Source organism: Haemorhous mexicanus, chromosome 1 (genome assembly GCF_027477595.1).
Source record: "Haemorhous mexicanus isolate bHaeMex1 chromosome 1, bHaeMex1.pri, whole genome shotgun sequence".
NCBI classification, from domain to species: Eukaryota; Metazoa; Chordata; class Aves; order Passeriformes; family Fringillidae; genus Haemorhous; species Haemorhous mexicanus.
Window position 1 is genome coordinate 21,486,754 of NC_082341.1, and position 27,674 is coordinate 21,514,427.

Here is a 27,674-nt window from a genome sequence, read left to right on the forward strand (position 1 = left end):
TTAATGTCTTTTTAGTGTGAAGAAAATGGTAGAAATCAATTTTCTGTGTGTCCATAAGAAACTGAGGTCTAAACGGGTGGCACCTGTATTGATTCGGGAAATAACCAGAAGAGTAAACTTGGAAGGAATTTTTCAGGCTGTTTACACTGCTGGGGTGGTACTTCCCAAACCTGTGGCCACTTGCAGGTAACCTAGGTGATGTTCTTAATATTACTGGTTCCTATAACAGTAATTTTTAGGAAAATTTAACGTAATTGTCTAAAAACAGTAAAAGCATAAAATTCAAAGCTGTTAAATGTTGTGGCCTTGACTAACCTGAAGGACTGAGTGTTTGTCAGTGTTGGTTATTTTGGTGTTGGGGCGTTTTATCCCCTCTTCTCTCCCAGTGCCTCGGATAAAACAGCTCCTTGGACTAAAATTTAATTTGTGGTTTGTTTAGCATACTTTAAATAGACTAACAGATGTTTCTGTTGACCGTCTGGTGGCAGCCATGCTAGCAATGACAACATTGGATACCTGTGTTTTTCAAGTGGCCTGTGTCCCTGCTGGGACACTTCCCTGTTAACCTGGTTGCTTGCCAGAGATGGCAGAGCATTTCTGGTAATTGTATGATTTGGTTTTTTTGAAATACTTACATCTTTCTGGAGAAAGGAGGACTTTATTGGCATTTGATAAATATAAGAACACTACCATGTGGGAAGAGTTACAGTCAAATATAATTTCATTTGCTTGGAATGGATTTTATTTCTACTTGGAAAAGTTCAGTTCCTGAACTCTTAGTCCAGCTGTTTAGACTTCTGGAGGACAGAGTCCCTTTTGATTTGAAATTGTTTTCTGCCTATCAACACCAAAGATCCTGTAAGTTTCTGTAAGGAATGATGGGGGGAGGAAATAAAAAGCTTTACTGTGTTAGAATAACCAGAGATGCTCAGTTGCACAATGACCTCCCAGGAAGGGAGAGCTCCTTCAAAAAGATGCTCAGACATGAGCAGAGGGTCCTGTCTGCACAAGAAAATAAATGTTGCTATGTATGTGTGGTGAGTTTTTCAGGGCTATGACAAATGCTAAAATGTTTAGCCCTGTGGTTATTCATTCTGTATCAAAAAGCATTTGCTTAGATTGAAAATACTGTGATAGCAGGCTTCTTTTAAAAACTATTACTTGGATACAGCTTTTCCTTAATTTTTTGTTGTTGTTCTTAATCAGCCTTCTCATAGACATAGTCCAGGCTTACTTAGAAACAAATTTGGAGAGTTGAAAAGGAGGAAGCAAGAAAGCAGAGCAATGGATGAAAGTGATGCTGACACTTAAAATACTATTTAAATTTGTGATTTTGTTGTATTTCCAGGTATTGGCATCGATCACTAAATCCCAGAAAATTGGTGGAGGTGAAATTTTCACATTTGAGTAGAAACATGACTCTACAAAGAACAATGAAGCTCTACAGACTTCCTGATGTAAGCAGTATGACTTCTAGAGAATCCCCACAGTTATTGTGAGGCCCAAAATAACCTTCCATCTGTCCCTGACAGCACAGGCTTTTCTGTGTAAAGGCAGTGCAGGCAGGACATTAAAAAAATAATCTCTGATTGATGAAAAGAACCTTAAGGGCTATACTAAACAGAAGAGACTATTGCTGGAAATCTGGATCTCTATGGAGAAAATACAAATTTTAACCTAAAATCCTTAAACAAAGGAAAAAAAAAAAACCAGAAAGCTTGACTTCACAAACATGTGGGATTGAGTTGAAGATGCGTAAAACTATTCTCGGTATGTTTAATCTGATAAGAGATTACTGGAACAGAAAATCAACAGTTCATGTCATCAAATTCTCAGAGAAGTCCATCAGCAACTTGTCTGAATACAATTGTATTGTTGATTCCACTCTAATTCACATTTTTTTCTGTACTGTCAGAGAGTGTTGTTTTGCATTGAGCAGGCTCAGTAAAAACCACTTCAGAATGTTGTGCACTGTTAGTTTGCATGGTCCAGTAAAAAGCAAGTATTCTGGCATAGCTAGGCTAGTAAAATATTTTTTCCTCATGTTTTCAGCTAATAGTTAAACTTGCAGAAAAGCCTTAGAGTGTATTTCCATGGCAGGGCAAGTCACTGTAAGTGCTACGTACTGTTAAAAAATCTCATTGCTGTTATTAATAGCCTGTAGAATTTAGACTGAGATTTATAGCTGAAAACAATTTATTTGCTTGTAAAAGCTACCTTTTTTGAAGGGATTGCAGAGTATCCCTTACCTGTACCTTATCAGTAAACCTTTCTTTATTTAAACAAACCCTCTCTTTTGGTTAAAAACAATACTTTTTTCCCTCACTCACAGTATTTATAATGATTTATCTGATTTTGAAGATTTGTGTCTGTTGCTTTATTTGACTTGATGCTGCAGATTCTCTTGGTGCTCAGATATCTGAGCAGCAGGCTGAGCAGCTCTTGGAGTAAAGCTCGTGCCATGCCTTGATCCGTCCTCCTGCTGCTGTCGGAGAGCCTCATTTCCTGTTCTGCCTGGTGCCACCTGTGCCTGCACATGCAGCTTCTCCCTTGCAGGGCAGCAGTTATAACCAAATTAATTAGGTTTTAAACTTGGGCAGCTAAATATAGCTTCCATCAAATCTTGAAGGCATTTTTAACAGTCTGAAGAGTGTAATATACAATTTAAGGTGTAGGTTTTGGTGGCAACTCTAGTAACATTGCTTATGGAAACAATTGAGGAAGTGATTTAAACATAAGGATCTTACTTGTAGTACCAAACGTGTAACTACAGAGAATCATTAGAAATAGTTATATCCTGATCATTTTCCTTTATCATAAACCCAAGTTTCAATAGAGAAGTGAATTATGGAAAATAAGTAATATGTCATTATCTCATCCATAAAATATAGCTAAGGCAAACATACACTGTACATAGAAGTGCAAATAGAAGATAGGTGTTCTGAAACTCAGCTTTTAAAACTAAGTGATGTAGGAGTCCATATACCTCAGAATTTTTGTTATTTTTAGGTTGGATTTGGGAGCTTCTCAGTGGAAAATAAAGATTTAATCTTTGTTCTGATGTTTTCTCTTTAGGTCTTGTGCTTTGGGTTTATTTGAAAGCCTTTTTTTTTTTTTTTTCTGAGAAAGGGATTAAGTGCTGTTGAGGATTTTTCTCCTCAGTTTCAGGCAGTTATAAACACTACTCTCAAACAAATTTGTCCATTCAGTCCATGCTAGCCTGTCCCTCAGCACCAAACACTGTTTCTTGCATTTTAACCTCTTTTCTTAACATCCTTGGAATATCATTGCCACTAGGAGCTCATCTCCCTTTAAGAGAATTAATCGTTCCTAATCACTTGAACAGCCTGAATTAAAAATGTTTTCAGGTGTAATAAATACTGTAATTAATAAATATCACCCTCCCTAAAGGCTGTGCATGTACCTATAGATACAAAAAATAAAAGTGTTCTTTTCCTAAGTGTTTAATGTCTTGAGCAAGGAGTTTTCTGGAGGAGGTAAAATTTGTCAGTATTTAGAATCAGGACAGGAGTATGTTTGTCTCTGTTGTCTTTTCCTGACCAGCTGAGATCCTGATGCTGGACAGTCACATGATTATGTGCCCAGAGAAACAAGTTTTAGCACAGTCCTGTACCCTTTCCCTCACCTCTGGGATTGCAAATAGTCACTTACTGGTGATTCTGAGCTTTACTGGGGGGAAAGATCTTCCACCCCAGCTGCTTTTCCTCCATCCTTCCTGTATGTCAAGTGTACAACCTGCTGGAATGAGAGCATTTAAAAATACAGATGATGTGCTGTTGTGGAGTCAAAATATAGTCCCAGGCTGCCTATAAAAACAGGAAGGCTGAAATGCAATACCCAGGCCAGAGCTGTGGCAAAATGTGCCTTGATTTCTCATCTGACTGCTGACTCCCAGAGCGCGTGAATAAGCAGCTCCCCCAGAGTAATGCCTTTTGGGCAAAGCATAATCAGCTACACTCATTTCAGGCTTCCAGTAATCAAGTCTCTACCTGGCTGCTCTTGCCATCGACTTCGCTATGATTAATGTGGTACGTGCCCAAGTATGCAGCTCAGACAGATGAGGCAGGATAAATGAGCACTGAAGAGAGCAAGCATTAGCCTCCCCAAAAGGAATTCTTCAGGAAGGCTGGCAAAAGATGGGAAGAAAACTTATCACTTTCGCTTGTTTAAACAATAATTGCATAATACTAGAAAGTAATTATTTCCTTTTCTGATGATTAAAGTCAGAAAAATATTTGTTAAAATAGGTTTTTAATTTCAGGCAGCTATAAGTTATGAGAAGCTTTCTTGTTACCATAATAGCAGTTGTGCCTGTAGAGAAGGTTGTTAGCAAGGAAGTTTACAAGTGCTAAAAATAGGTAGAATCTTTTTTGTTAATTTAATTTATAGTTAAACTTAATCAGCTGACATTGATGTATGGCTTGACTGTAATTTCCATAAGTTTGAATTGCAGGTGTTCTTGTCTTGAGATAACTTCTGATACGCAGATTTCTTTGTTTTGTTTCAGTGTCTGGGCCCCACGTAGTTTAGAAGAAGATAAGAAACAGATTGACGTAAAAAAAAAAAAAAAAATACAAACTGCACAAAGTGTAGGCAGTTGGTGATGGTATGTCTTTCTCTGGAGAAATGAAGCTGTTTCAATAATGAAATTAAAAGATTAAAGTGCCCCAGACTGTCCCAATAATTAGAAGAGAGGGAATTCTGATTGAAAGCCGTTTGTAAAATAGCATAATGAATTAGGTGCCTGGGATAAAGTAGGCTAATAATGAATGCATTATAGCAAGTGGAGTGACTCTGCAACCTACTTTCAGCCTTTGCTGTGTGTGCAGTTTTCCTTTTAACATCCTAACATTTACTTTTCTTTTTTTTTTTTTCACTAAGGCCACAAAGACTTCAGGTTTGAGACCAATGGAACAAAAAGATACTAAAGCAGTACAAGAATTAATCAATACTTACTTGAAACAGTTTAATCTTGCTCCTGTGATGGATGAAGAAGAGGTGGCCCACTGGTTCCTGCCTCGGGATCATATTATTGACACTTACGTGGTAGAGGTAAAATATGCACTAATGTGTATTAATGTGAGTGAGTGTCCCTCAGTAGTTCAGAGCACTCTGCACTCAGAACTTCTGCCAGGCAGTAGGTCATATCAGCATCAAGTTTTGGAAATGGAGGCAATATGAAATATATGTGTTATAGGTAGAATTTGATACCATGAGTACAAGCTTTGTTCTTTGTATTACATTCTCTTAATAAGAAAATGTTTGCCTGTGATAAACTGCAGTGCTCTTATAATAGGATATCTTAAAGAAGAATACTGAAATATCAAAACATCACTATCTTGACAAGAACCCTATATATTTTAAGATCAACTTTTCCACCTAAATTTCTTGATTCTTTTCTACAGAGGTATGACATGATATTAAGCAGTGGTCTTCAAACCTCCTTTTCTAGAAAAATGGAAAAAAAGATACCATGACTGAGATAAGGATTTAGTTTGTATTGGCTATCATTCTCAGGTGTACACGTTTCTGCCATACACCATTACAAAATTCTGTTTTAAAAAAACTGATTTTAGAGGCACCTGCTGGGGGAATTCTATTTTTGGGGGTTTGCTTTTTTATTACATACTGGGAAAAGTGGTTTTTTTCCAGTAAAAGAATGTGTGTATGTATGTGTATGAATTTGCATATATATATATATATATATATATATATATATATATATATATATATATACACACACATCTACCACCCCCACCCTCCAGAGAGTTGGCTTCTCTCAAAATAAGGAGTGCAGGAATAGGAGTATATTTGAATTGGAAATCTCCCAGACATGTTTGGAATAGGTGCACTAAAGCTAGTGGAAAGATACACCCTTCTCTTTGAGTCCATACAAAATCTGTTGTAGACAGCATATTTAGGCAGTGTATTACTTTGCTTAAAGTGATAATGTTATTTTAAAATGATCAGGACTAACATCCCTAAACATTCTCCTCATAGAAAAGCCCTAGGTTGTGAGGTTCAGTGTTCCCACACTGTAACCTGAATTTGTGCAGGAGCCTCAGCTGAATTAGAAAACCTAGAGCTGCTGCAGATGAGTGCTCCTGCCCATCAGTTTTTATTGTCCAAACTTAGCTTTCTGCTTTGTAGTGGGTCTAGTGCTCATTGGACTTTTCCATGGTCTAATTTATAGTCCCACCTTCTTTTTCCACTCCCTTTTCTCCCTGCCCTCTGCCCTGCTTCCTGAGTTGGTTTTTGGCTTGCTATGTGGGTTGAAGCCTACAGAAGAGTTCATAAGCACCAGGATTAGCATGAATGTGATATTAACAGTGCCATACTAACTAGACAGCACAGTCTTCACTTGTTTTATGCTGTGTCTTGGACTAGTTTTTTACTATACAAAATGTAGGTTTGTTAGCGCTTAAAATCTTTTTATAAGACCTGTGTGACCTGGAGAAGCTACTGTCAGACTTTTAAATCATCTTTGTAATGTGCAGATCTAAGACCTTAAAATACTCTGTATAATTTATGAGTTAATATTTTTGTCATCCTTACTGAATTTAGTGAGTGACTCAATAACTTTTCTGTTCCTTGTAGTTAGTATTACTCTACTACAGAATCTGTACCTGCTCTAAGACAAAAGCTTTTTTGCATGTGGTATGTTCAACTGTTTTACATTTTACTGTAGAAGTACTATTAATTTAAGGAGCCATGTGAGGTCCTTCATTGAACTCTAATTTGTGGTTACTAGTCAGTCAAAAATAAAGCAAACAAGCAAGAAGAAAGATTTGTGTGTTTCCTTTACCTTATTTGCTTGGAGACACTCTGGGGAGTTTTTATTAATATGCTTTGTATACCAGCACAGTATATTTTTTTCTCTGTTTTTAGAAAGATGAGAAAAATATTCTTTGAAGTGAATGTCATCAGGTTTTTAAAATATCTGTAATATTTTAAGAATATTTTATTAAAAATTAGTTCAGTCAGAAAAAACTTTGATACTTTCAGTTGAAATCTGCTTTGTTAGCTTTGTCCATAGAAAACTACTGCTATGACAATTGTTTGTGAAAATATTAGTGGTGTAATAGACTAGAAAAATCTAAATGTTTGTTTCCTCTTAGCTAAGACTAGCTGCTCTACCATAGTACTTACAGTACACAAACCTTGCTGCATTTATTGCTTTCTGTAGAACTGTCGCATTAGCCTAACCAGTAACTGATTACTTATTAATGGACTTTTTTGTTTTGGTTTGGTTTTTTTATAGGGTTCAAATGGTATTTTAACAGACTTCCTCAGTTTCTACACATTACCTTCAACAGTGATGCATCATCCTGTTCATAAAAGCCTCAAAGCTGCCTATTCCTTTTACAATATTCATACAGAGACTCCCCTGTTGGACTTAATGAATGATGCACTCATTATAGCTAAATTGGTAAGTTGTAGGTTGGGTTTTTTCTGCTTCATTCACAAAAGTATTCCTAGGAGTAGTGGCAAGGTAAGAACTGGAGTAATTTATCCATGCCAGTGCATTTACAGCACAGAGTGCAGTTTATGAAACATATACAATGTATCAAAATACAAAGCAGTATGCTTGTGTTTCCTTTTTACTTTGAGTGATGCTGGGGAATGACAAAGGCATAAAGTATTTGCAGTAGAACTGTGATATACCCAAGAGCACATTGATGGCCATTCTCTAGGCCATTGAACTGTGGATATACCCAAGAGCACATTGATGGCCATTCTCTAGGTCATGGGTTGTCTGGCCATTCTCTCTGCAGTGGGTGGAGGAGGCAGTTCCATGCTCTGACCCCAAGGCTTTGCACCTTTGCCTGCATATGTTTCTCTCTCAATGTGACGTGCAGCTCTTTCCTTTTGAGCAGATCATCCTATATCCCTTGCAATACTGGGATTTAGACACCTATGGATTTCTTAAGCACCTGCTGGGCCTGTCATGCATGATTAGATGCCTAATTATAGTTGCAGATCTGGCAGTTGAGTTTTATGTGAGGAGAGGTAAGGCAACAGAGGAGAGATGATAAGGCAGTCTTAGTCATAGCCTTTGTTTACAAACATAGTGAGTCTGGCTGGGATGGAGTTAGCTTTGTTCCTTGCAGCCCATATGGTGCTGCACTTCGTCACTGAAGCAGGGCTGATAACACACCAGTGTTTTGGTTGTTACTGAACAGTGCTTGCACAGCCTCAAGGCATTCTCTGTCCCCTGCAGTGAGGAGGCTGAGGGTGGACAAGAAATTGGGAGGGGACATAGCCGGGACAGGTGACCCCTACTGACCAAAGAGATGTTCCACACCATGTGATGTTCTGCTGCACAATAATGGCTGAAGGAAAGGAGGAGGAAGGGAGGATGCTTCCAGTGATAGCATTTTTGTTCCCTAACAATCATTATGCATGCTGAGATCTTGCTTCCCAGGAAGTGGTTTGACATCTGTCTGGCAGTGGGAAGTAGTGAATGTATTCTTCTTTTTGCTTCCCTTGTGCCTTCAGCTTTTGCTTTCTCTGTTAAATTGTCATTATTTCAATTCACAGGACATCTTACCTTCCTTCTATTTTCTCCCCATCCTGTTGGAGAGGAGTAAAGCAAAGGTTGTGTGGGTGTTTGGCCCTTGTCTGGGGACAGCCCACCACAGTCTCCTTTCTGTACTTTAACTCCACATCATGGGTTTTGGAGGTACAAATTCAGCTCAGCAAATTGCTTTAAGGATTTGCCTGCCAGCTAATGTTTATTTTTATCTTCATACCACACTATATAAAATAATTTAGAATTAGTTTGGCAGTTACAGGACAAAACACCTGACCTTCAAAGTAAAACCCGAAATTTGGAGTTATTAACTTAGGTTCTATGTATTCTGCATGGAGAGAGAGTGAGATTTTGTATCAGGATAATCCCTCTAAAATCCCTGCATATTTTATTGTTGAAACTGACACAAAGCCTCTAGATCTAGAACACAGGGAAGAAATGCTATTCTGAGTCTGGTTAAGTGGTCTGTTAGAGCTGTGGAGAAAGTACCTTGAAACAGAAAGCTTTTCATCCCTCTCAGAAGATCCTAACCTGAAACTAATATGCTGATATTTAGATACTGAATTAAAACTACATCTGTAGAGTTTTGTTTGAATTTTGAGTGTTTAATTGCACAGTTTAGTGTGCTTGTATCTAGAGTGTGTTTCTATTCTCCCCCACTTCCCTTCCTGCCTTCTGAGATTGCTGTTAATGTTACTTACTTACTTGGAATATTTCAAAATTTACGTTCAATGCCAAATGCCAAATACTGCCACCTCATTTGTCTTATTTCTGCATGTTTTTCACAGCACATTTAACTTAGCATGGTGTCTTCTGCACACAGAATGATCTTTGTGTAAGGTAGCAGGAAGCTTTACTAAACTCACTGTCTGTGCTTTGTAACTTTCTTTTAAATAGTCCTGCTGAAGAGCTTAAGTGCTCTTTTTCTTCAAACCCCCTTTTTCCTAATATGGGGTGCTTATTTAAAAGGAAAAAAAAAATCTTTTTTTTTTTTTTTTGCTGAGTAAAGAATGTTCCTTACCCCATCTTCTTGTGATTAAGTAATTTACCATTATTGTTTTGTACCTTTTATCTTAAAAGTGTATCATGTCCTGCTGGTGCTGTACCTTTGTGCTGTTAAGACTCCAGGAGCTTAGGTCAGACTCACTTGTAGTTAATTGCAAATAAACTGCAAAGAAATGGATTTTATATCCACACCCCCAAGCAAATTCACCTCTCCATATGTGATGATTATTGCTGCAATGCCTTACCAGACCTGGGGTTTAGGTTGCTTGTTAAGAGTTCCCAGTGAGGAAAAAGGATTTGAGTATGTGTTGATGGAGAAAAAACTCTTGAGACTGATTTGGCCATGTGTCTCTTTGTGGTGAATTTGGGAGGTTTATGAAAAGAGGAGTTGGTAGAGGGTGCATAAGTAAGGGAGGGAGAATCACATGAAAGATTTGAGTTCTAAAGAGAATGATATTTCAGAAAAGGACTAAATCACAAAAATATGTTTATCATTAACAGAATGATAAATTGCTGAGAAACACAGTAACTGTATTTATGCACCTTCAACTAGAATAGGCCAAATATGTCAAAACACTGTATGTGACTGTAAAAAATGCATGTCTGTAAGGATAAAATAATGGAAAATGCTTTAGGGACTCTTCAGACATTAGGCCCTGAAAATGGCTTTAAAATTCATACCCTTTTGATGCTAATCTTCAAGCAGTTGTGCATTATACTTTAGTTTTTTTTGAGAAAATGTCATCTTGTGGGTACTAATTAAAAGGCAATATTTATTCCATTGTATTTTTTCCTTTTAATTAGCCCAAGTCTCTTGGATATCGTATGCCACTCTGTAAAGTATCATTTGTGTGTCATTTGAAAATTTCAGAAGTAAAATTTTAAAAATGTTTTGTTGTTGCCAGAAAGGATTTGATGTGTTCAATGCACTAGACTTAATGGAAAACAAAACATTCCTGGAAAAACTCAAGTTTGGGATTGGAGATGGAAATTTGCAGTATTATTTGTACAACTGGAGATGTCCAGGCATGGAATCTGAAAAGGTAAGGGAGAAAAAGGAGTTCCTGAATTCCATTAGATGTAATGGTACATTAATTTACACTGGCCAACAATGGGCAGAAGTTTTAAAAATACTGTAATTGGCTCTGTTTATGATCCATAATTGAGATGCAGGAGACTGTTGATGTTTAGATTTACTGCCACACTTGAACTAAAATACTGTATCTTTCTTCTTCCTTTAGGTTGGCCTTGTATTACAATGAGAACGCTTATGTTTCTGGAACTCTTGAGGTCATCGTTTGAGTTAATTTGATCTCCATAACTCTTGAAATGGTCTTGTTCAAGAGGAGTAAAAGCACAACGTCAGTGATACTGAAATTGTCCATTAAATCTGATCAATGAAGACACCCACATGTGACCAAATTAATGCATTTTCAGATAGATCAGCTGGTTCATGAAACTCTTCTATTGTCCACGAAAAGAATAAAAAGCACATTCATTTAAGTTTCAAAGCTTAGCTTGCACCTGGATGAGAAGAAGGTATTTTTTTCCACTCTGTAGAAAAGACTGTTTTGTATAAACTGAACTTCAGTGGTGGATTAGGGTACAAAAATATTTGCTATTATGTGGATGAACTGCTGCATTTCTATTTATTAAGTGGTGATGTATGTATGTTGGTGTAAAAGAATGAAGGATACAAACTGGAGTATCTTTGCTTATTTACTTAACATGGATATCATCATTTGGGGGAAAATCATGAAGTATGATACCTTTGTAGCTCTATGAAAGTCCTGGATGTTTTTGTAACTGGAGCAGTATGACAGTGTACTGGTTTAACTAGTGCATTTGTTTCTCCATAAGCAACGCTGCCAAATCAATAAAAAATACAGATTTGTACTTTGATCTTCACTAGATCAGTGGATTGATTTAACAGTATCGCACTGTTCAGTGCAGGTGTTATCTATGTTGCCAGAATGATAATACATTACTGTACTTAATTTACAGTTGTGGCACAATACCTTAGTTTTTCCTCAGTAGAATAACATCAGCCTGTGTGTAAAACTAAGAATTTTAGTAGTGCTATCAGGATATTTATAGTTTGAATGTTTTCAACGCTTCTGCGAAATTGCACATACTCCTTTGTCTACTCTGATTTCCTATGAAGTCTGTAATTCTAATGAAAAGTACCTTGTGTAAATATGTATTCATAAATTGTTCCTGGTAGTGTTTTTATCCTGACTTTGGAACAAGAAGTTTTGCTATATATGTGGCTGGTAAGCAGAAGAGAAATGCTCTGCCCTCAGTCCTTGGAAGTCTCTGTACTGCACTTCCTGAAATGTAGAAGGGCTGATCTTTGTTGTTGGGTGGAGCTGTTTTAATTCCCTCATGAATGCTCGGCAATGGGAGTGGCTTCTGAAGCACTTTATATGCATTCCAGCATAGCGTCATAGCTAGAGATGATAGCAGTTCTTTCAGCTCATGGATGCTGCAGAAGCATGAGCACTGAGGAAATCTGTGTTAAGAAACTGTTCTAGCTGAAAGTGCCAAATTGTGGTAGTGAAGCCTCTGTGCTGTGAGCATCTTTTGAATGTGACTTGAATATCTCATGAAATGCAAATGTCTAACTTTCCTTTTAAACATGCCTGTAATTCTGACAGCAGATTCTGCTGAAAGTTTAATTCTGTACATGAAGATAAATTTGTCTGTTCTTCATAACTGTTAGCCCTACCCACTACCTTGTAGCAGTGGGGTTTTTCTTTCTTCCCTCTCCTTTGCCACTGTGTGAATGGTTCGTGGTTTGGTTTCTTTTTCTTGTTGAATTGTGGTGAGAGGATTCTGCCCTAGAAACAGTGATAAACACTTTCCCTTACTGCATTATAGCTGATTAAAGCATTCAACCTCCTTCAAACAAAGGAAGGGACTGAACGTGGTTTGTTTGACCCCTGGCTGTGCAGGACCTCATGAATTTGAAAGGACTTTACAGGAAATCTCACAGTGCAGTTGGGCTTTACATCTCTGGCCACTCTTGATACCTCCCTCCTAGTAGCAGTCAAAACGGGTGGTGCAGAGACAGCTTGGACTCTGTGTGAGGCCTGAGCAGAATTAAGTGCCTGAAAATGTAATTGTTGGTAGTGATACCTGAAGTAAAAAGAAGGATTTAATCTTGACCCCATCAAAGACTTTTTTATCTCCTAGAAGACAAGTAGGTGCCTCCTTGGCAGGCATTTTCATGGAGCACTCTGGGGTGAGGTTCCCCAAGGAGCTCAGTGTGTTCTGCTTCAGCTCTTAAAGGCAGAGCCTCAGCAGTCCTCACTCAGGGCTGCCTGAGGTGAGGTGGGACAGCAGGGCATAGCTCTGTCCTCATAGCAAAGATACTTCCTTGCTGGGACAGCCCAGGTGAAGGATATGTTCATGTTCTCTGCCTTCCTTCTCCTCAAAAAATTGTGAGTGGAAGAAATGTTAGGCAGATCATTTCTCCTGTGAAATCGGAAGGCAGATCCTCCCAAGTATTGTCCTTTGTAAAACTGAGGCCATGATAGGACCCAGTATGTCCAGGTAGAAGACAGACTTGAATGTGGGTTTCCTGCAGCCTGGCTTCTGCCTAAATCTTCAGGTTAGGGCACATGAAGGAAGGAGCATGGAAAGTCTTGTGCTCTCTTCTGGTAAAATAGTGCCATTTGCTTCTGAATCCAGGGGATAAACTTCTGTCTTGTCTGGCTCCCTCTGCATGCTCACTAGGGGGCTGGAGGGCAGAGACATGCTCCTGTAGAAGCTTTGCAGCACTGTAGCTGAGAGAGAAATTTATCAGCCAGAGCATGAGGGAAGCAGGCATCTAAGCCTGAGTGTTGGGGCAGGTCTTGAAGACTTCTCTTCATGGACTTGTGTGTGTTAAGCATGGCCTCTTCTGTCCCTGCTGAGTGCTCTTCACTTGTAGTGTTTTGCCTAAGTATCACAGCATCAAGAGGACTTCAATCTTGAAGGTGTCCCAGCTTGCACCCACATAAATAAGACTCCAGAGGTGAAAATTGTGGCAACTCACTTTGACTTCCTAAGCAGGTACTAAAAAAGTGAATATCTGTGTGATCTGTCTGAGGCCACTGTCAGGAGCTTAATAGGAGAGACCTTTCTCTTGTTTCCAAGACTGAACCTGTGTGCATTAGTCCTGCTATGAAGGTAAGACTCCTCAGAACCTAATAGGTGTTTGCAAAGGCTTGGCAAATGTAAAGTTTGCTCTACCACCTTTTGCACCTGGCTTTTTAAACATCTGTTATTTCTTTCCCAAAGTAACTTCCTATCTACAGAGGGAAGCCAAATCCCTGAAGACAAAGACAGACCTAGGCAGGCAGTGAAGTACTTGAAAGATGATTGCTGTGGTTATGTTCTTTACCAAAGCTAATCCTTATGCTCTGTCTAGACTTTTATGCTATGGTTAGCCAGCCTGGGAATGAAACACACTAGTTCTAGCATGCCTTCAAAGTTTTATGCACTCAGAAATCCAGAAAAAAGGACTTGTACAAAGGACTGTGAAGCAAATCAAAGAAATCTCACCTCTTCTTGAACCCTCAGACACGGACAAAAATTGTAGCATTTAAATGCTGTGTTTAAACTTCAAGGAGCATCATGACTACACAATCACTGCTCATTGCTATTGCCTGCCTTCATAGCTGGTATCATGAACTAAAGTAATCTCTAAATAAATTCAAAATACAGATGAGCTATTGGATGGCAGTGGAAGTCTGGATTAATAAATCTCTGAAAAATAATTTAAATTTTACCTTTCAAGGAACAACAAAAGTTACTCAGTTAAGGTATTTTACGCTTTCTTCTACAAGTAAATTCCTAGACTGTTGATTGCCTGAATTGCAGTGCTATTTCCATTCCTTCCTACCACCAACTCCCTCATTAGGAAATTGTTCATTTTCTCCCTGTAAAATTAAAGGAAACTCAGAAATTACATTTTCAGTCTTGTAGCAGTTACAGTTCTCATCTACTTTATATAAAACAGTATATGGCTTATGTCAGTTTCCTGGGAAATAATGTTAGATTTCATTTAGAGATGTAATGGAGTTTAGGTTTACATTTTCTCACAGGATATGTGTTAATAGTTTGCATATGGAAGTATTTTTTTTTCATACCACAGCAGTAGTAATTTGGATTTGTATTTGGAAATAGCTTTTCCTTCAGCATATCATGCGCCAGGTATCCGGTGGAACCCAAGTCTGCATACATTTGTGACCAAAAACAAGTTGTTCAGCAAAACAAACTATAATAAGAAAGGGAAATCTGCCTGTGCTATTTACTTGAACCCAGCTTTGAAAGACTTATACTGGCATGGACCTTTGTTTAAATAAACTTTCACTTTTGGTATTTATTTGTTTGAGTAATTAAACTTAAATCTCTTTTGCTTAAAGCATGTTCATCTGTGTAAAAAGACAAAGTTCATTTAATGCTTTGTATTCATTCCAAAGAAGTATAAATTATATCTTAAAATTACTTTGGCATGTTCATTACCGGCTTTAACTCTGATCTCCAGCTGCAAATGAAATTACTTACCCCCAGTAAAGACCAACACTCAAGTCTGAGCAATATTTTTTATTAAAGCAGAAAGTACCTCAGCCAAATGCAACATTAAGTTCACCTTGTATTCAAGACCTTTACACTGTAAAGCCTAAAAGAACTGTTAGAACTGTACTCCATCCTGCATTTAAAAATCTGTTTAATAGAAAGAACCAAACTCAATTACGCTGAAAAAGCCTTTTTCTTTTTGCGAGGTGGTTTCTTTATCTTATTGGGATTTGGGACAAGTTTCTTGATTTTCAAAGGCTGCAAAATTACATGTGAAAGATCAGGCTGATTGCTTTCCGTATGCTTCCGCTTCTGACTTGTGAGCTTATCCCCCAGCACCTCTGCAAGCTCTTCGGGTTCCAGACTTTCTGAAGAATCTGTATCTGCGTAAGCCATGGATTCCTCAGTTCTGTACTGAAACCACGGCACTTCCAAAGCCGGTATCTTTGGAATTATTGCTGCTATTGCCTCAGTGAACTTGTCAGACTGCTTTTTGAAGCCGAGTGCTAAGATGGACGTTAAGCCAAGGAGGGGCGCGACGGTCTCGCTGAGCCGCGGCACCTGCCCTGCCGGCGTGGCGCGGCTCGCGCTCAGCTCGATCAGGTGTGATGTGATCATGGCAGGTTTGGCAGACTTGCACACCAGCAAGAGAAGAAGTTCATTTTTTTCCAATGCTTTTGTAACTTCATTAACTCCAATAGCAAGCTGTCTTCTGATACTTATGTCAGTCCATCCTGGTTTTTGCTGGTGGCTTTCTGCTTCCTCTTTAGGGAAATCATTGGTGCCAGCATCACAGTTTCTTTCTGCTTGTTTTTTTGTAAGGGAACGTTTTTTCTTTCTTGGACTTTCTATCTTTTTAAGTCCAATATGTTTAATCCTTTCTTCTAAGGTCTCTAGTATAAAATGCATATCTTCTCCATCTATGGTTTTCCACTGGAAAACAAAGGGGTTATCTAGACACGTTTTTACAGTGGTTTTCTTTGCTTTCCGAAGTGTTGCTGTGCCTTGCTGAATTACAGACATCCTGAGATGGTTCTGTGTTTTGTCACCCTAGGAAGAAAGACCAAAACATTATGTCAAATACTGTACTGTCTGCTGTGGACATTGTTACCAGAAGCTTCTTCTGAGAATACAGAAGAGAAACATTGCATGTCAGTGATACTGGTATCTGTCAACCTCACACATCTTCCACAGGGCAGGTGTGGAGCTGGGTTTTTTTTTAATAAATAAAAAAAGCTGGACAGGACAGTATGGCAACAGCAGTGACAACAGACCCCTCTAAAGCTGAACAAAAGCAGCTGGAGGTATTACAGATGTAAAAAAAAGCACAAGCCCAAACAAACAACAACCTATCCCCAGAATCACAGGTTGAAGGACCACTCAATTTCCACTGTTGCACAGCTGCATTGCCCCCCTGTGACATGGGAGGGGGAAAAAAAGAAAAAATCACACCATGAAACAAGTTCCTGAATTCATTTAGGAATTTTATAAATCTGTTTTTTCAATCTTCAGTCCATGCCTTGTGTTTTCCTGTATTTGGAAGGTATGATAAAAACTTGCAGACTCTTTAACAGTTTATGCTTTCAAGGACGGAAAGCAATCCCCTACATGACCTCCAAAAGTTCAGAAGGAGTCTTTTGTGTCACCTGGACAATGCCTTCAGGGGTGAGAAAAACTGAACAGGAGCAGAGAAAGTGTAATTGCTCTTGCTGTGATTGATCTAGCCCAGAGCAGCAGTGAAGACATGAGGTCAGGCCTGATGACAGTCCCTGGTAAATTGCAAAGCCCCCATGCTGTGTTCCTGCTTCGGAACTGGTACCATCTTCACTGCGGCACAGGCAAGCTCACAGAATAAGCTCAGCTCAGGTTTCTAATCAGGGGAACCATGACATGACTCCCTCCTAGGTCTCCTGGTTACCCAGGCAGGCATACAGATTGCATTTATGTACAGCTCGTGAACACCTACTGGTAGTGAGCTACCTTGATATAAAAAGACAAATATCTTCACCTAAGTGTTCTGCCATCCAGCAACATCCATCTGGATAGATTTTCACTCAGATAAACTCTAGTCTGGAGGACAGCAGGAGAAAGATGCACATGGTGTGATTCTGGGAGCAGTCCACGAGTTGGACTGGAAAGGCCAGGAGTTGGATTTGATAATCCTTGTGAATTCTGTCACACTCAGGATGGCCTACAGTTCCATCTTGAACAGAGTTGTATCAATGTGAACCGTTACCCAGAATGAAAGTCAAAACCACTGAAGGCATTTTCAGAGAACAGTAAAAATGAGAATTCCAAAATACAAAAAAACCACTGAGGCACTCTTGAGAACTCTCAGAATAATCTATGAAATGCCCTGGGCCACCTCAGTGATGGTCCATCCAATCCAGTTATCTGCTTCCAACAGTGGAAACTGGAGAAGAAACCAGCTGGGAGGGACAGGGCTGGCATTCCCCTCAGCTCCCAAGCACCCAGAGAAGATTGCATCTGGGATGTAAGGATAAAGATGTGCCTATTTAACCTATTAGTCCCTCATGGAGCTATCATTCGTGCAGTTACCTAATCCCTTTTGCTTACCATCACAGCAGCAACAAACAAAAAGTGAACACAACTAAAAAATGGAAATGACCATGAGAATTCTTACGTGTGACTGAGTTAAAATGAAAGCTTGTAATTGTTTTTTAAAAAATGAGCTCTGGGTTATCGCTTTTAAAAGCTTTCAATTGGGGATGCTCTGATGACCTTTGACAAGCAAAATCAGCGACACAATAAAAAAAAAAAACAAAACCATGGAACATGTTCACAGTTCAAAGATGACATTTTTCTTTTCAAAATGGGCATTCCTGAGGAAAACAAGCGTGCAGGAGTAAGGAAACAGATCAACGAGTGAACAAACGAACACAGCTCCTCCACCTCGCACGGCGGTCGCGACCCCCGCGCTTCCGGCGGAAGGGAGCTCGCAGAAACGCCGCCCGCGCCCACCTCCGCCAGGAGCCTCCCCGGCGCTTCCGCTGCAGAGCAGCGCTCCGGGGGCTCCTCCAGCTCCCTGTAACGGCGAAACGCGGGCTAAGTACGGCCCAGCACACGCACTGCGGCCGCCGCCGGCTCCCTGTGGGGCGGGGGCTCCGCCGAGACAGCAGCACCCTCTCCCCGGGCCGCCGCATCGCGGGCCGCCGCCCCTCACCCGCCAAGCACTGCGGGCCGGCCCGGGCCTGGGGCGCGGAGCGGCCTCCGGCTGCCCGACCGCGGGACCCAGACCGCAGCTGCCCCGCGCCCGCCGACGCAAAGCCGGCCTTACCTCAGCCTCCCGCGCTCCAGAAGCAGGCCGCGGGACGCAACCCGGCCCCGCTCCGCCCCGGGTCTAGCCCGGCTCCGCTCCGCCCCCGGTCCCGCTCCGCCCCCGGCGGCGGCGGGGCGAGTCTCTCTGCGGCCGGGCGGTGTCCGGAGCGGGCCGAGCACGGGGAGGCTGGCGCCGCTCAGGCGGGTGGCGCTGTGGCGGCTCGGCGGGCCATGCCCGCGCTGCGCTCAAGGCCGCATGGCGAAGCGGCTGTAGCGTTAGTGCAAAGCAGCCATAAAGCGCTCCTGCCGGCGGCCTGCCCTTGGCGGGTGTCACCTTAGGCTCACTACTGGCGCTCCCAGGACTCGAGCGCTCCCGAAAACTAGCGCATAGGCGATGGCAGACCTGCTTAGTCACATGCCAGCTAGCGCAGTCAGGGCCAGGTCACCAGATGCTTCATAGGGACTTCACAGCCACAGGGCAGTCCCTCGCTGCAGTGCAGTAAGCGCCGTGCTGTACACGGACATTGTGTGCTGTGACCAAGGTGACAGGTAAGGAGTGGTTCCATTCAGTGTTTCCCACCATCTGCCCTCAGCCTTAAAGAAATCTTCACAAATGCATTCATTTTCCACATTCACCGTAGTGCACAGCATGGTTAAGCCCAGCTTCTTGGCCCTGAAAGAGCAGAGCTTTTTTGCCAGCGCACCAGTACTACAGAAATGTTTCTTTTTTTTTTTTTTTTTTTTAATCTCCTATTTACTTACGTTTACTTGGATTGTTTCCTCGTTAATTCCGGATTTCATTTACCCTGGTCTTGTTTCTCCTCAAATTACTTTTTTGGCATGTTTTTATGGAAGTTAGCAGGTTAAAAAATGCAGAAGTACCTACCATAGATCAAACTATGCTTAGGGAATGATGTACCTAAGTGTATAGAGGCATGAATATAAATAATACATTGATATAAGAGGAATGGATTTTTTTTCTTCAGTGGTTACACTTGTAAGGTAGTTTATCAATTAACTTAATATTCTTTTTATTCTGTACTTAGTAGGCCAAATTAAAAACCAGCATTCACAGTATATTTTGTGTGTGTAGCCGCTTGTGTGAAGTACCCTTGGGGTGACCCACGGGTTTTTCAGAGCTGCAGCTGAAGGGTGCGAGGTCCCAGCTTGGCTGGACATGGACATGGGCCGGCACTGTGGCAGAAGGAACATTTCCAATAACTGGACTGGTCGCAGTTCAAATCATTCAAGAAATTCCTTTGTCAAACAAACGGCTTGGGAATCTTTCTGTATCACGGCTCTCAGCCTGGCGGCCTAATCCTCAGTGGTATAGCTGGAGCTCAGGCTTCCAGCGGAAACCACTGGGGGCTTAGTGCTCCTTGCCCCACCGCCCCTTCCCGGCGCTGGTCCCGCTCCCTTGTGGCGGCGGGTGCCCGTGAGCTGCCGGCGCTACTCCGCTGTCGAGCTGAGGTCACGGGGACCGTCCCAGCGCCACCGGAGCCGACTGGCAGACGCGCCGCGTCCCCGCCGGAGAAGGAGCGAGGCCGTTCCCTGCGCATCCCCGCAGCATCATGACTCTTCAGGTATGCGCTTCTGCATCTGGGGAGGCAGAGGCGAGGAGAGGGATGCACTGTGCGTCTGTGTAATGCCGTGCTGGAGACTGTGGTATTTCTTCCGCATAAGGATTTTTACTGCAAAATCAAGGCTACCTTGTAGCAAGGGCAATCTGCCTAAACCCTTGGAGGTTAAAGAGTGCATTACTTTTCACAAGTAGAGGATGAGAAGCAAGCTGGTTAATTTGACCTATTTCATTGGTCATGTAATATTTTGGATTTTTTTTTATGGGTCATGTAATTTTACCTGTTCAGAGTATGCATGAATTATGTTTCTTGAGTAGTGCATCTCAGTTTGCTAGGTCTGAGTTAGACATGGAAAGGCAGGTACATACTTACGTTTTTAGGACGTAGTTGGTTGCTTGGAGCTGGTAAAGGAGGGAAACTTCTAACACTGAGACAGTGTTATATGTGCATTTGGGAAGCGTAAATAATTTTTAAGGAAGTTGTGTGTATTTTTTAGGGTGTATGCATCTTTGGACTTCTACATTTTGATAGGTTTGTGTTTCGGTAGGAGAGCTTCTACTTTCTTTCTGGCTAGAGAGAGCTTCCTTTTACGTACTTTCTGATGGTAGCTTTAAATAGCTGTTGAGGAAACGATCTTTATTGCTGGCTTTTAGCCTCCTACCTTTGTGGGAAACTATGAATACTTCCTTTGTCTTGGCCATGTCCTGTTAGATTAAGCTGATTTTCTTCTTTAGGCTTTCCTATTATCCCTTTCACTTTAAAGATTTGCAAGCTCTTCTATCCCTGTCTCATTATGTCTGTCTCAGCCTAGTTAGTGTGCATTTTACAGAGTGAGTAGCACAATGCTCTGACCTAGATGCAGGGAGCGCATTGCCAGCAGCTTAGCAATTTTCTTCTGAGCTGCAATTATGCTGAATAGCACAGAGGTTTCATTGTGCTGTGTTACAGCTAAGAAGAAATCTCTTTCTTCAGTGGGTCAAAACTGCCAAAACCCAAACATAACACCACCTTTGCATAATTAATAATTGCTGAAATTACAGCTTGTTTCATTCTGCCTTAAACTCAGTCTAGCAAGTGAATTTATTAGCCTGATGATTAAGCCATAAATTATGATAAGAAAGAGCTGAATGCAGTATGATATGCTGTTCCATAGCTGTATACAGTTACAATTTCACATAAAAAAATCAGTGTTGAAATTTTAAGATGCTTGTAGACATTCTGCATTAGACATAATAGAGCTTGTCTGTCCACATTGGTTTGGTTGACAGTTACCAACCATATCCATAAATGTACTGAATCTAGCTGTATGGGAATGAGAACAAATGAATAAAATAATGTTCTCTTTAGTGAGTCTGTAAAATATTTATAAGTTTTGCAAACTGGTAAAATATTCTGCTGTAAATGAAGAATTCATTCAAGATTTTTTTCTTTACAAAAATGCAGTGTCTGATAATGGCCTGATAATTTGTGCTTTTATCTTTAAGGCATATGTGTATGTTTATGTCTGTATATATTTTTATGCTTTTTATTTGAGGAGTTAAAGGGAATTTTATTGGCACATGATTAAAAGGAAATTAGATTTTTACAGGCTGCTCATAAACATGTTGTGTAAGCAGGCAAATCCTAAGCAACAGTCTGTGCAGAATGATTGGCTAGAGGGGGATAAAGAACAAAAAGTTCAGTATTAGATTTCATTTCTGCAGCTTTCTTGCTCTGTAAGATATGCCTTTGCAAATCTTTAAACTGTCTTGTGATACTTGCCTATAGATGCAAATAGAATAAAATTATAGGAAAATAATGTTATTAACTTAATGATTTCCTTAACTTATTTTTTTATCTTTTGTCTTGTACAGTTGAACAGGGCTTCTGGTTCATTCTTACTGTGAAGTTGTCATGGTTTAACACTACCCAGCAAATAAGTGCCATTCAGTCACTTGCTCACCCCCTTCGCCTACAGTGGGATGGGGAGGAGAATTGGCAGTGAGGAGAGGGGGGAGGAAGCAAAAACTCATGAGCTGAGATAAGAATAGTTTAATAATTTTTTTAAAAAGTAAGATATAATACTGTGATAGTAGTAATGAGAGAGAGAGAGAGAGAGAGAAGGAGCATGTGCAGTTAAACACAGGAAAAGCACATGATGCATAATACGATTGCTGACTATCCACTGACCAAGACCAAGCCCATTCCTGAGCCATCAGTCCAGACCCTCTTGGCCAACTCCTCCCAGTTTCTTCACTGGACATGCATGTTCTGTGGTGTGGAATATCCCTTTGGCCAGTTTGGTCAGCTGCTCCAGAGGTGTTTTCCCCCTTCCCCAGATTCTTGTGCAGCTCCTCATGTTCAGAGCATGAGATACTGAAAAGTCCTTGGCTCAGTGCAAGCACTACTCAGCAGCAACCAAAACATCGGTGTGTTACCAACATTATTCTCATCCTGCATCCAAAACACTGCACTGTACCAGGTACTAGGGAGAAAATTAACCATACCCCAGACAAAACCAGGACAAAAGTTTAGATCAGAAAACAATTCCAGACTTGTGAAAGATTTCCACAGATTTGAATGGTCCTTGTACATCAGTGCTGGCAGAAGGTCACGTGTGGAAGTAACTTATTTAAACTTTAAACAATGTGGCAACCTTGTTATGGTTTATTATTGATACAAATTTTAAATCTTACAGGTAACAGACTCCTACTTTTGTTTGCATGTGTGTGGATAATATTAAGAGATGTCTGTGATGGAGGAGTCAGTCATAGTTATAGTCAAGAATGTCACATTTCTGATATTTGGATTAATAATGAAATATTTATTTTAATAAAATTGTACCTATAAAAAACCCTTGAGCAGTAGGTCATCACATTTATATTTGTAAGTGAATGTCCATCCCTTTTTATACATCTGTACCAATAGTATGGCTTTAAATGCTTTGTTTTGAGGAGAATCAAATATGTTCAGGTCCAGTTTCTTTGAACCACTTTTAACTCCTTGGTAAGGTAGTTTGCATTGCTAATTTTGTTTCCCCTTGTTAAATGCTTCTCCATTATAAAAGCTGTACATCTACTAAAAACACTGTTGTTAGTGCATAGGAGTTTTTGTGTAATTAGACTTGCCTTGCTACCTCAGTACAAAGCGCCCTCATATCCTAATGCTGCAGCGCCTGGAGCACTGCACAGCAGCGTGGCACGGCTGGAGTGACTCAGGGGCAGGCTGGGATGTAAATTCAGAGCATGTGAGTTCCTCTGCAATCCCCATGTCCTTGCCTCTTCTCCAAGGGGAGCACAAAGTGGAACAGGCCTGTTTTCATGGAAGGATAAGGCACCTGACTGTCAAAAAAAGCCCTATGAGCAGTCTCACAGAGACTGTGAGTTCAAACTCCTGCTTGTGGCTGTGTGTCTGTCCCCTCCCTGCTCCCAGCTCATGAGGCTGAAGGTTTTTTGTCCTTTTGGTTTTTTATTCTAGAAAAACCTGTATTTGTTTTGCAGGACTCTCAAATGCTTGGTTGTTAAAAAAAAAAAAAAAAAAAAAAAATTTACAGTGTCCTTAAAAGAAATCAGACACAAAAAGTTGAACTTAAAGCTTCATGGTTTTCTATGGTTCTATGGTATAATTTCATTTTAGTAACATTGAGAATTATTTTTATTACAACAGGAGCAAACTACGTAAGTAATTACATGTTTCAGTATATAAAGTTTTAGATTTAAAAATATAATTTGAAAGTAATTTAATTTAGAATTTAGTGCAGAAACTGCCAAATCATATGCTTTATTGAATGACCAAGTGTCAGATCTTTAAGAAGACAAATGGCAATTGGAATCTGCCTAATTCTCAGAAGAATTGTTATATTCAAAATAGAACAGCAGCATTTCTCAAAGTTAAAACAATAATTTTCAGTTTTAGCACACCAATTCTTCTCTGTACTCCTCCATCCACTACTGGGCATTTGGTTCAGGGAGGCCTTGGTGGGAATCTCCCAGACACTTCTGCTTGTCATTTATGCAAGCACTGAGGTTCTCACTGAGTTGGAAGATTAGTTGTTAAAAAGCATCTGCACTGCTGCAGGATTTTGGTCTTTTCCTTTCATTTCACTTCAAGGGTGCTATGAACTGACAGACCTAGGGATGTGTATTGTCATCATGAATCCTTTCCATATAATGTTCTGTGAATTTACAGCTGCAGTTTAAAGAATAGTCAATATTTAATTGCTGTTTTGCAGGGAGCTATAATGCCATTTAATCACACATCATGATTTTTTTTTAAAAACATTCATTTGAAATGCACCTCTCTGCCTGCTGTTCCTTTTCGCAACACTACTTTTGCAGATGCACATCTTCCTGTGGCAAGCACTTCTGTTCTTAGAAGGCTTATGCTTTCCCTTTGTAGGTTTCATATAGCAATTCAAATTTTGCAAAAAATCAGAAATTCCTCAGAAGTTTCTATCTGGCAAATCTCATTAGCCAAACTAAATTTCCAGACCAAAATAAAAAGTGTATTCCATCTCAGGAGGCAGAGGTGACTCACTTGGTGGTAGAGTGGCCAAGTTTCTGTGCAGGAAGCTGCAGTGCACTCAGCTATCCATCCTTACTCTATTTTGCCAGCTGCTCCTGCCTTAATGCAGCCACCAGCTGGCATGTCTTTACGTCAGTGAATATGTAGTTTCATGATTCCAGGGAGGGGCCTTTCTGTGAGAAAAGATGCTTGAACATCACTCTCTAATTAAATTACTACTCATTTTCTTCTTAAATTTAAAAAAAGAAATAACCTTTCTCTTGTATTTTCTCTCTGTTTAAATACAGAATGCTGTAGCAAACCTAGCTCTCATTCATATTTGCTTATTTCCATCTCCTGATCCACCCAGCACAGTCACTTGCCAAGGAGAAAGGCATCAATTAAGGAGACAAACATGCATTAGTTTTCCTTTAAAAAAAAAAAAAAAATCACATCTTTCCTGTAACTAAAGGGAAAGGTGGTATAAAGAAGCACAGTGCGGACTTCTGAGGTAATGCCAGGATCTCAGTGATGTAAACAGAGCCACAGTACTCATGCTGAAATCATGGCTGACTTTTACACAACCTTTTAAGCTGAAGTAGTGTGTTGATGCTTGCTAGATGCCAGGTACCCACCAAAGCCACTCACTCACTTTCTTCTGCAGCTGGACAGAGGAGAGAAAATTTAACAAAAGGTTCATGGGTTGAGATAAGGACCAGGAGACAGATCGCTCATCAAATAGCATTGAGGGCAAAACAGGCTCAACTTAGAGCCATAAGGTTAATTTATTACTAACAAAATCAGAGCAGGATAAAAGTAAAATAAGCCCTTATAAACACCCTCCTCCCTTCTCAGCTCTACCCCCTACCCCAGCAGTGCAAGGGGACAGGGAATGGGGGTTGTGGTCAGTTCATTACTCGTGGCTTCTCCTGCTGCTCAGGGAGAGGAGTCATTCCCCTGCTGCACCGTGGGGTGGCACAGGAGACAGCTCTCTGTGAACCTCTCCAAGGTGAGCTCATGAGCAGCAGCTCCCTGGGACCTGCTGCAGTGTGAGTCCATCCCATGGGGAACAGTCCTCCCCACACTGCTGCAGTGTGGGTCACTCCTCCACGGGGCGCAGTCCTCCAAGGACAGGCTGCTCCAGCCTGGGAGCAGGGCCCCTCTCTCCGCGGGTCTCCCACAGGATCACAGCCTCCTCCCAGGCTCCTCCACGGGCTGTGGTGGATCCCTGCATCCCCATGGCCCTCTGTGGGCTGCAGGGGCACAGCTGCTGCACCCTGGCCTGCACCACGGCCTGAGAGGAATCTTGGCCCCAGTGCCTGGAGCACCTCCTGCCCCTCCTGGGCTGGCCTTGGTGTCTGCAGGGCTCCTCTCACATTCTCGCTCTGCTCTTCTCTGGCCGTAGTTACAACTGGGCAACCACTTCTTGTTTATCTTTCTCCTTACATCTGTTACCACAGAGACATTACCATAATTTCTAATCAGCCTGGCCCAGCAGCACATCCATCTTTGGAGCCACCAGGGATTGGCTCTGCTGGACATATTGGAAGCTTCTGGCAGCTTCTCATGGAAGCCACCCTTGTATCCCCCCCACCCCAACTACCAAAAACCAGGCCATGCAAAACCAATACACTGGTTTTGTACATTTTAAATATTTGTGCAGGATATACTGTGCTTCTGTAAATGCAGATCCAACTCAAAAGCTAAAATAATTGTTGAAACCAGCATATAGCATGTTTAAGTGCTTGCATCATTCCTCATTAGAATAGTGTGGTAACCTGATGGGTCTGCAGTCACTATATAGAATCTCTCTCTGAAATGTTCTGGGCATGAAACAAAACTCCAAACCTTAGCCTGAGACCTGCTTTATAGCAAGAATGGCTACAGCCTCAGTTTGATGTGAGTGTGTGATTCACAGTGACAAAAGGAGTAAATTTACTCTGGTGCTCTCCTGTGTTTCAGAGATGGCTGTGGAAGGTGGTCCTGGCAGTAGCTCATCTCCATGAGGTACCTCTGTGCCAGCTGTTGGTTTCCTCAGCAGAGCAGAGGAAATGGAGGGTGAATTGGGTAGTACCACTCAGAGGAGATTTGAGCTCTACCACTTGAGCCAACACAGTGTAGGCAAGGTCAAAACAATTCAGAGGTTACTGTGGGGTGTAAAGTTCAGTGAATGGCTTCATATCTGCAGTGTGACTGTAAAAGATATATACACCACATAAATTATAGAGGCTGTTCCTATCAGCCATAGAAGCCTATAACCCTTTCTAACAATGTGCACATTTATGAAGCTTCTTTCAGGGGAAAAAGCCTCGTCTGATTGCTAAACTCGAGTAATGAAGAATATCTAATGATACTACTGTGTGTCTTATAACTCTTAAAGTTATAAGACACACAGTATATATAAAGTTAATAACATGTCTTAAAACATGTTATAACTTATAACATGTTTTAAAAACACCCCTTGAGAGGAGAACCCTTTCTGTTCTTTCATCAGGCTGACTTTGATGGTGCTGCAGAAGATGTAAAAAAATTAAAAACAAGACCAACTGATGAAGAACTGAAGGAACTATATGGACTCTACAAACAGGCTACTGTTGGAGATATTAATATTGGTATTACTATATATACTTCGCATTTACTCACATATCTCGATAAAATCAATCTAATGTGATGTAAATCTGCACAATAACCAAAGCTATGCATTTATTTTGGCAGAATGTCCAGGAATGCTAGATTTGAAAGGCAAAGCCAAATGGGAGGCATGGAACCTGAAAAAAGGTGTTACACCAATTAAATTTACATCCTGTAGTCAAGTTTATAGGATGACAAATGAGAAAAGATAATGACTCCTACTTTCCTTTGCAGGTTTATCAAAGGAGGATGCCATGAATGCCTATATCTCTAAAGCAAGAGCAATGGTAGAAAAATATGGGATCTAGAATATTCAAAATAATTCCTACTAATACTTAACTCTTCAGCTAATGAACTAACTCTGTTGAGAAAAATGCAATACTAACTCCTTATTGTGAGGTCTGACACTAATATATTTTAAACATAAGCTGTTTGACTGTAAAGGGTATTTACATATATAATCTATTTTTAGCTTGTATATTAATCTAAATAAATTTGAACTGAATAAATGAAGCTTTCTGTGAGAATTATGGATTTGTGTGGGTATTAAATTATATTTAGCATTTTGACAGGAGCAG

At 40.6% G+C, this 27,674-nt stretch overlaps 3 protein-coding genes across 4 annotated transcripts in view; 2 read left to right on the top strand and 1 right to left on the bottom strand.

Moving 5' to 3' along the window:
* The window catches only part of NMT2 (N-myristoyltransferase 2), a 33,791-nt gene extending 18,861 nt beyond the window's left edge, over positions 1 to 14,930 (top strand). For both annotated transcript variants that reach the window (XM_059842616.1, XM_059842624.1), the window contains 6 exons: positions 16 to 186; positions 1,349 to 1,457; positions 4,903 to 5,073; positions 7,283 to 7,450; positions 10,465 to 10,602; positions 10,801 to 14,930. In XM_059842616.1, the coding sequence (XP_059698599.1) occupies positions 16 to 186; positions 1,349 to 1,457; positions 4,903 to 5,073; positions 7,283 to 7,450; positions 10,465 to 10,602; positions 10,801 to 10,821 (778 nt within the window). In that variant the 3' untranslated portion in view covers positions 10,822 to 14,930. The remainder of the gene's footprint in view (positions 1 to 15; positions 187 to 1,348; positions 1,458 to 4,902; positions 5,074 to 7,282; positions 7,451 to 10,464; positions 10,603 to 10,800) is intronic.
* Positions 14,931 to 15,136: 206 nt separating this feature from the next.
* Positions 15,137 to 18,567, bottom strand: RPP38 (ribonuclease P/MRP subunit p38). The gene is made up of 2 exons (XM_059842640.1): positions 18,423 to 18,567; positions 15,137 to 16,174 (listed from the first exon to the last, which is right to left on the bottom strand). The coding sequence occupies exon 2, from the start codon at positions 16,145 to 16,147 to the stop codon at positions 15,299 to 15,301; it is 849 nt and encodes a 282-aa protein (XP_059698623.1). The 5' UTR covers positions 16,148 to 16,174; positions 18,423 to 18,567; the 3' UTR covers positions 15,137 to 15,298.
* A 986-nt stretch (positions 18,568 to 19,553) lies between these two features.
* On the top strand, positions 19,554 to 27,609 carry ACBD7 (acyl-CoA binding domain containing 7). Its single transcript, XM_059842662.1, has 4 exons — positions 19,554 to 19,986; positions 26,960 to 27,077; positions 27,181 to 27,243; positions 27,331 to 27,609. Exons 1-4 carry the CDS (start codon positions 19,975 to 19,977, stop codon positions 27,402 to 27,404), a joined length of 267 nt encoding a protein of 88 aa, XP_059698645.1. The 5' UTR covers positions 19,554 to 19,974; the 3' UTR covers positions 27,405 to 27,609.
* The last annotated feature ends 65 nt before the right edge of the window (positions 27,610 to 27,674 follow it).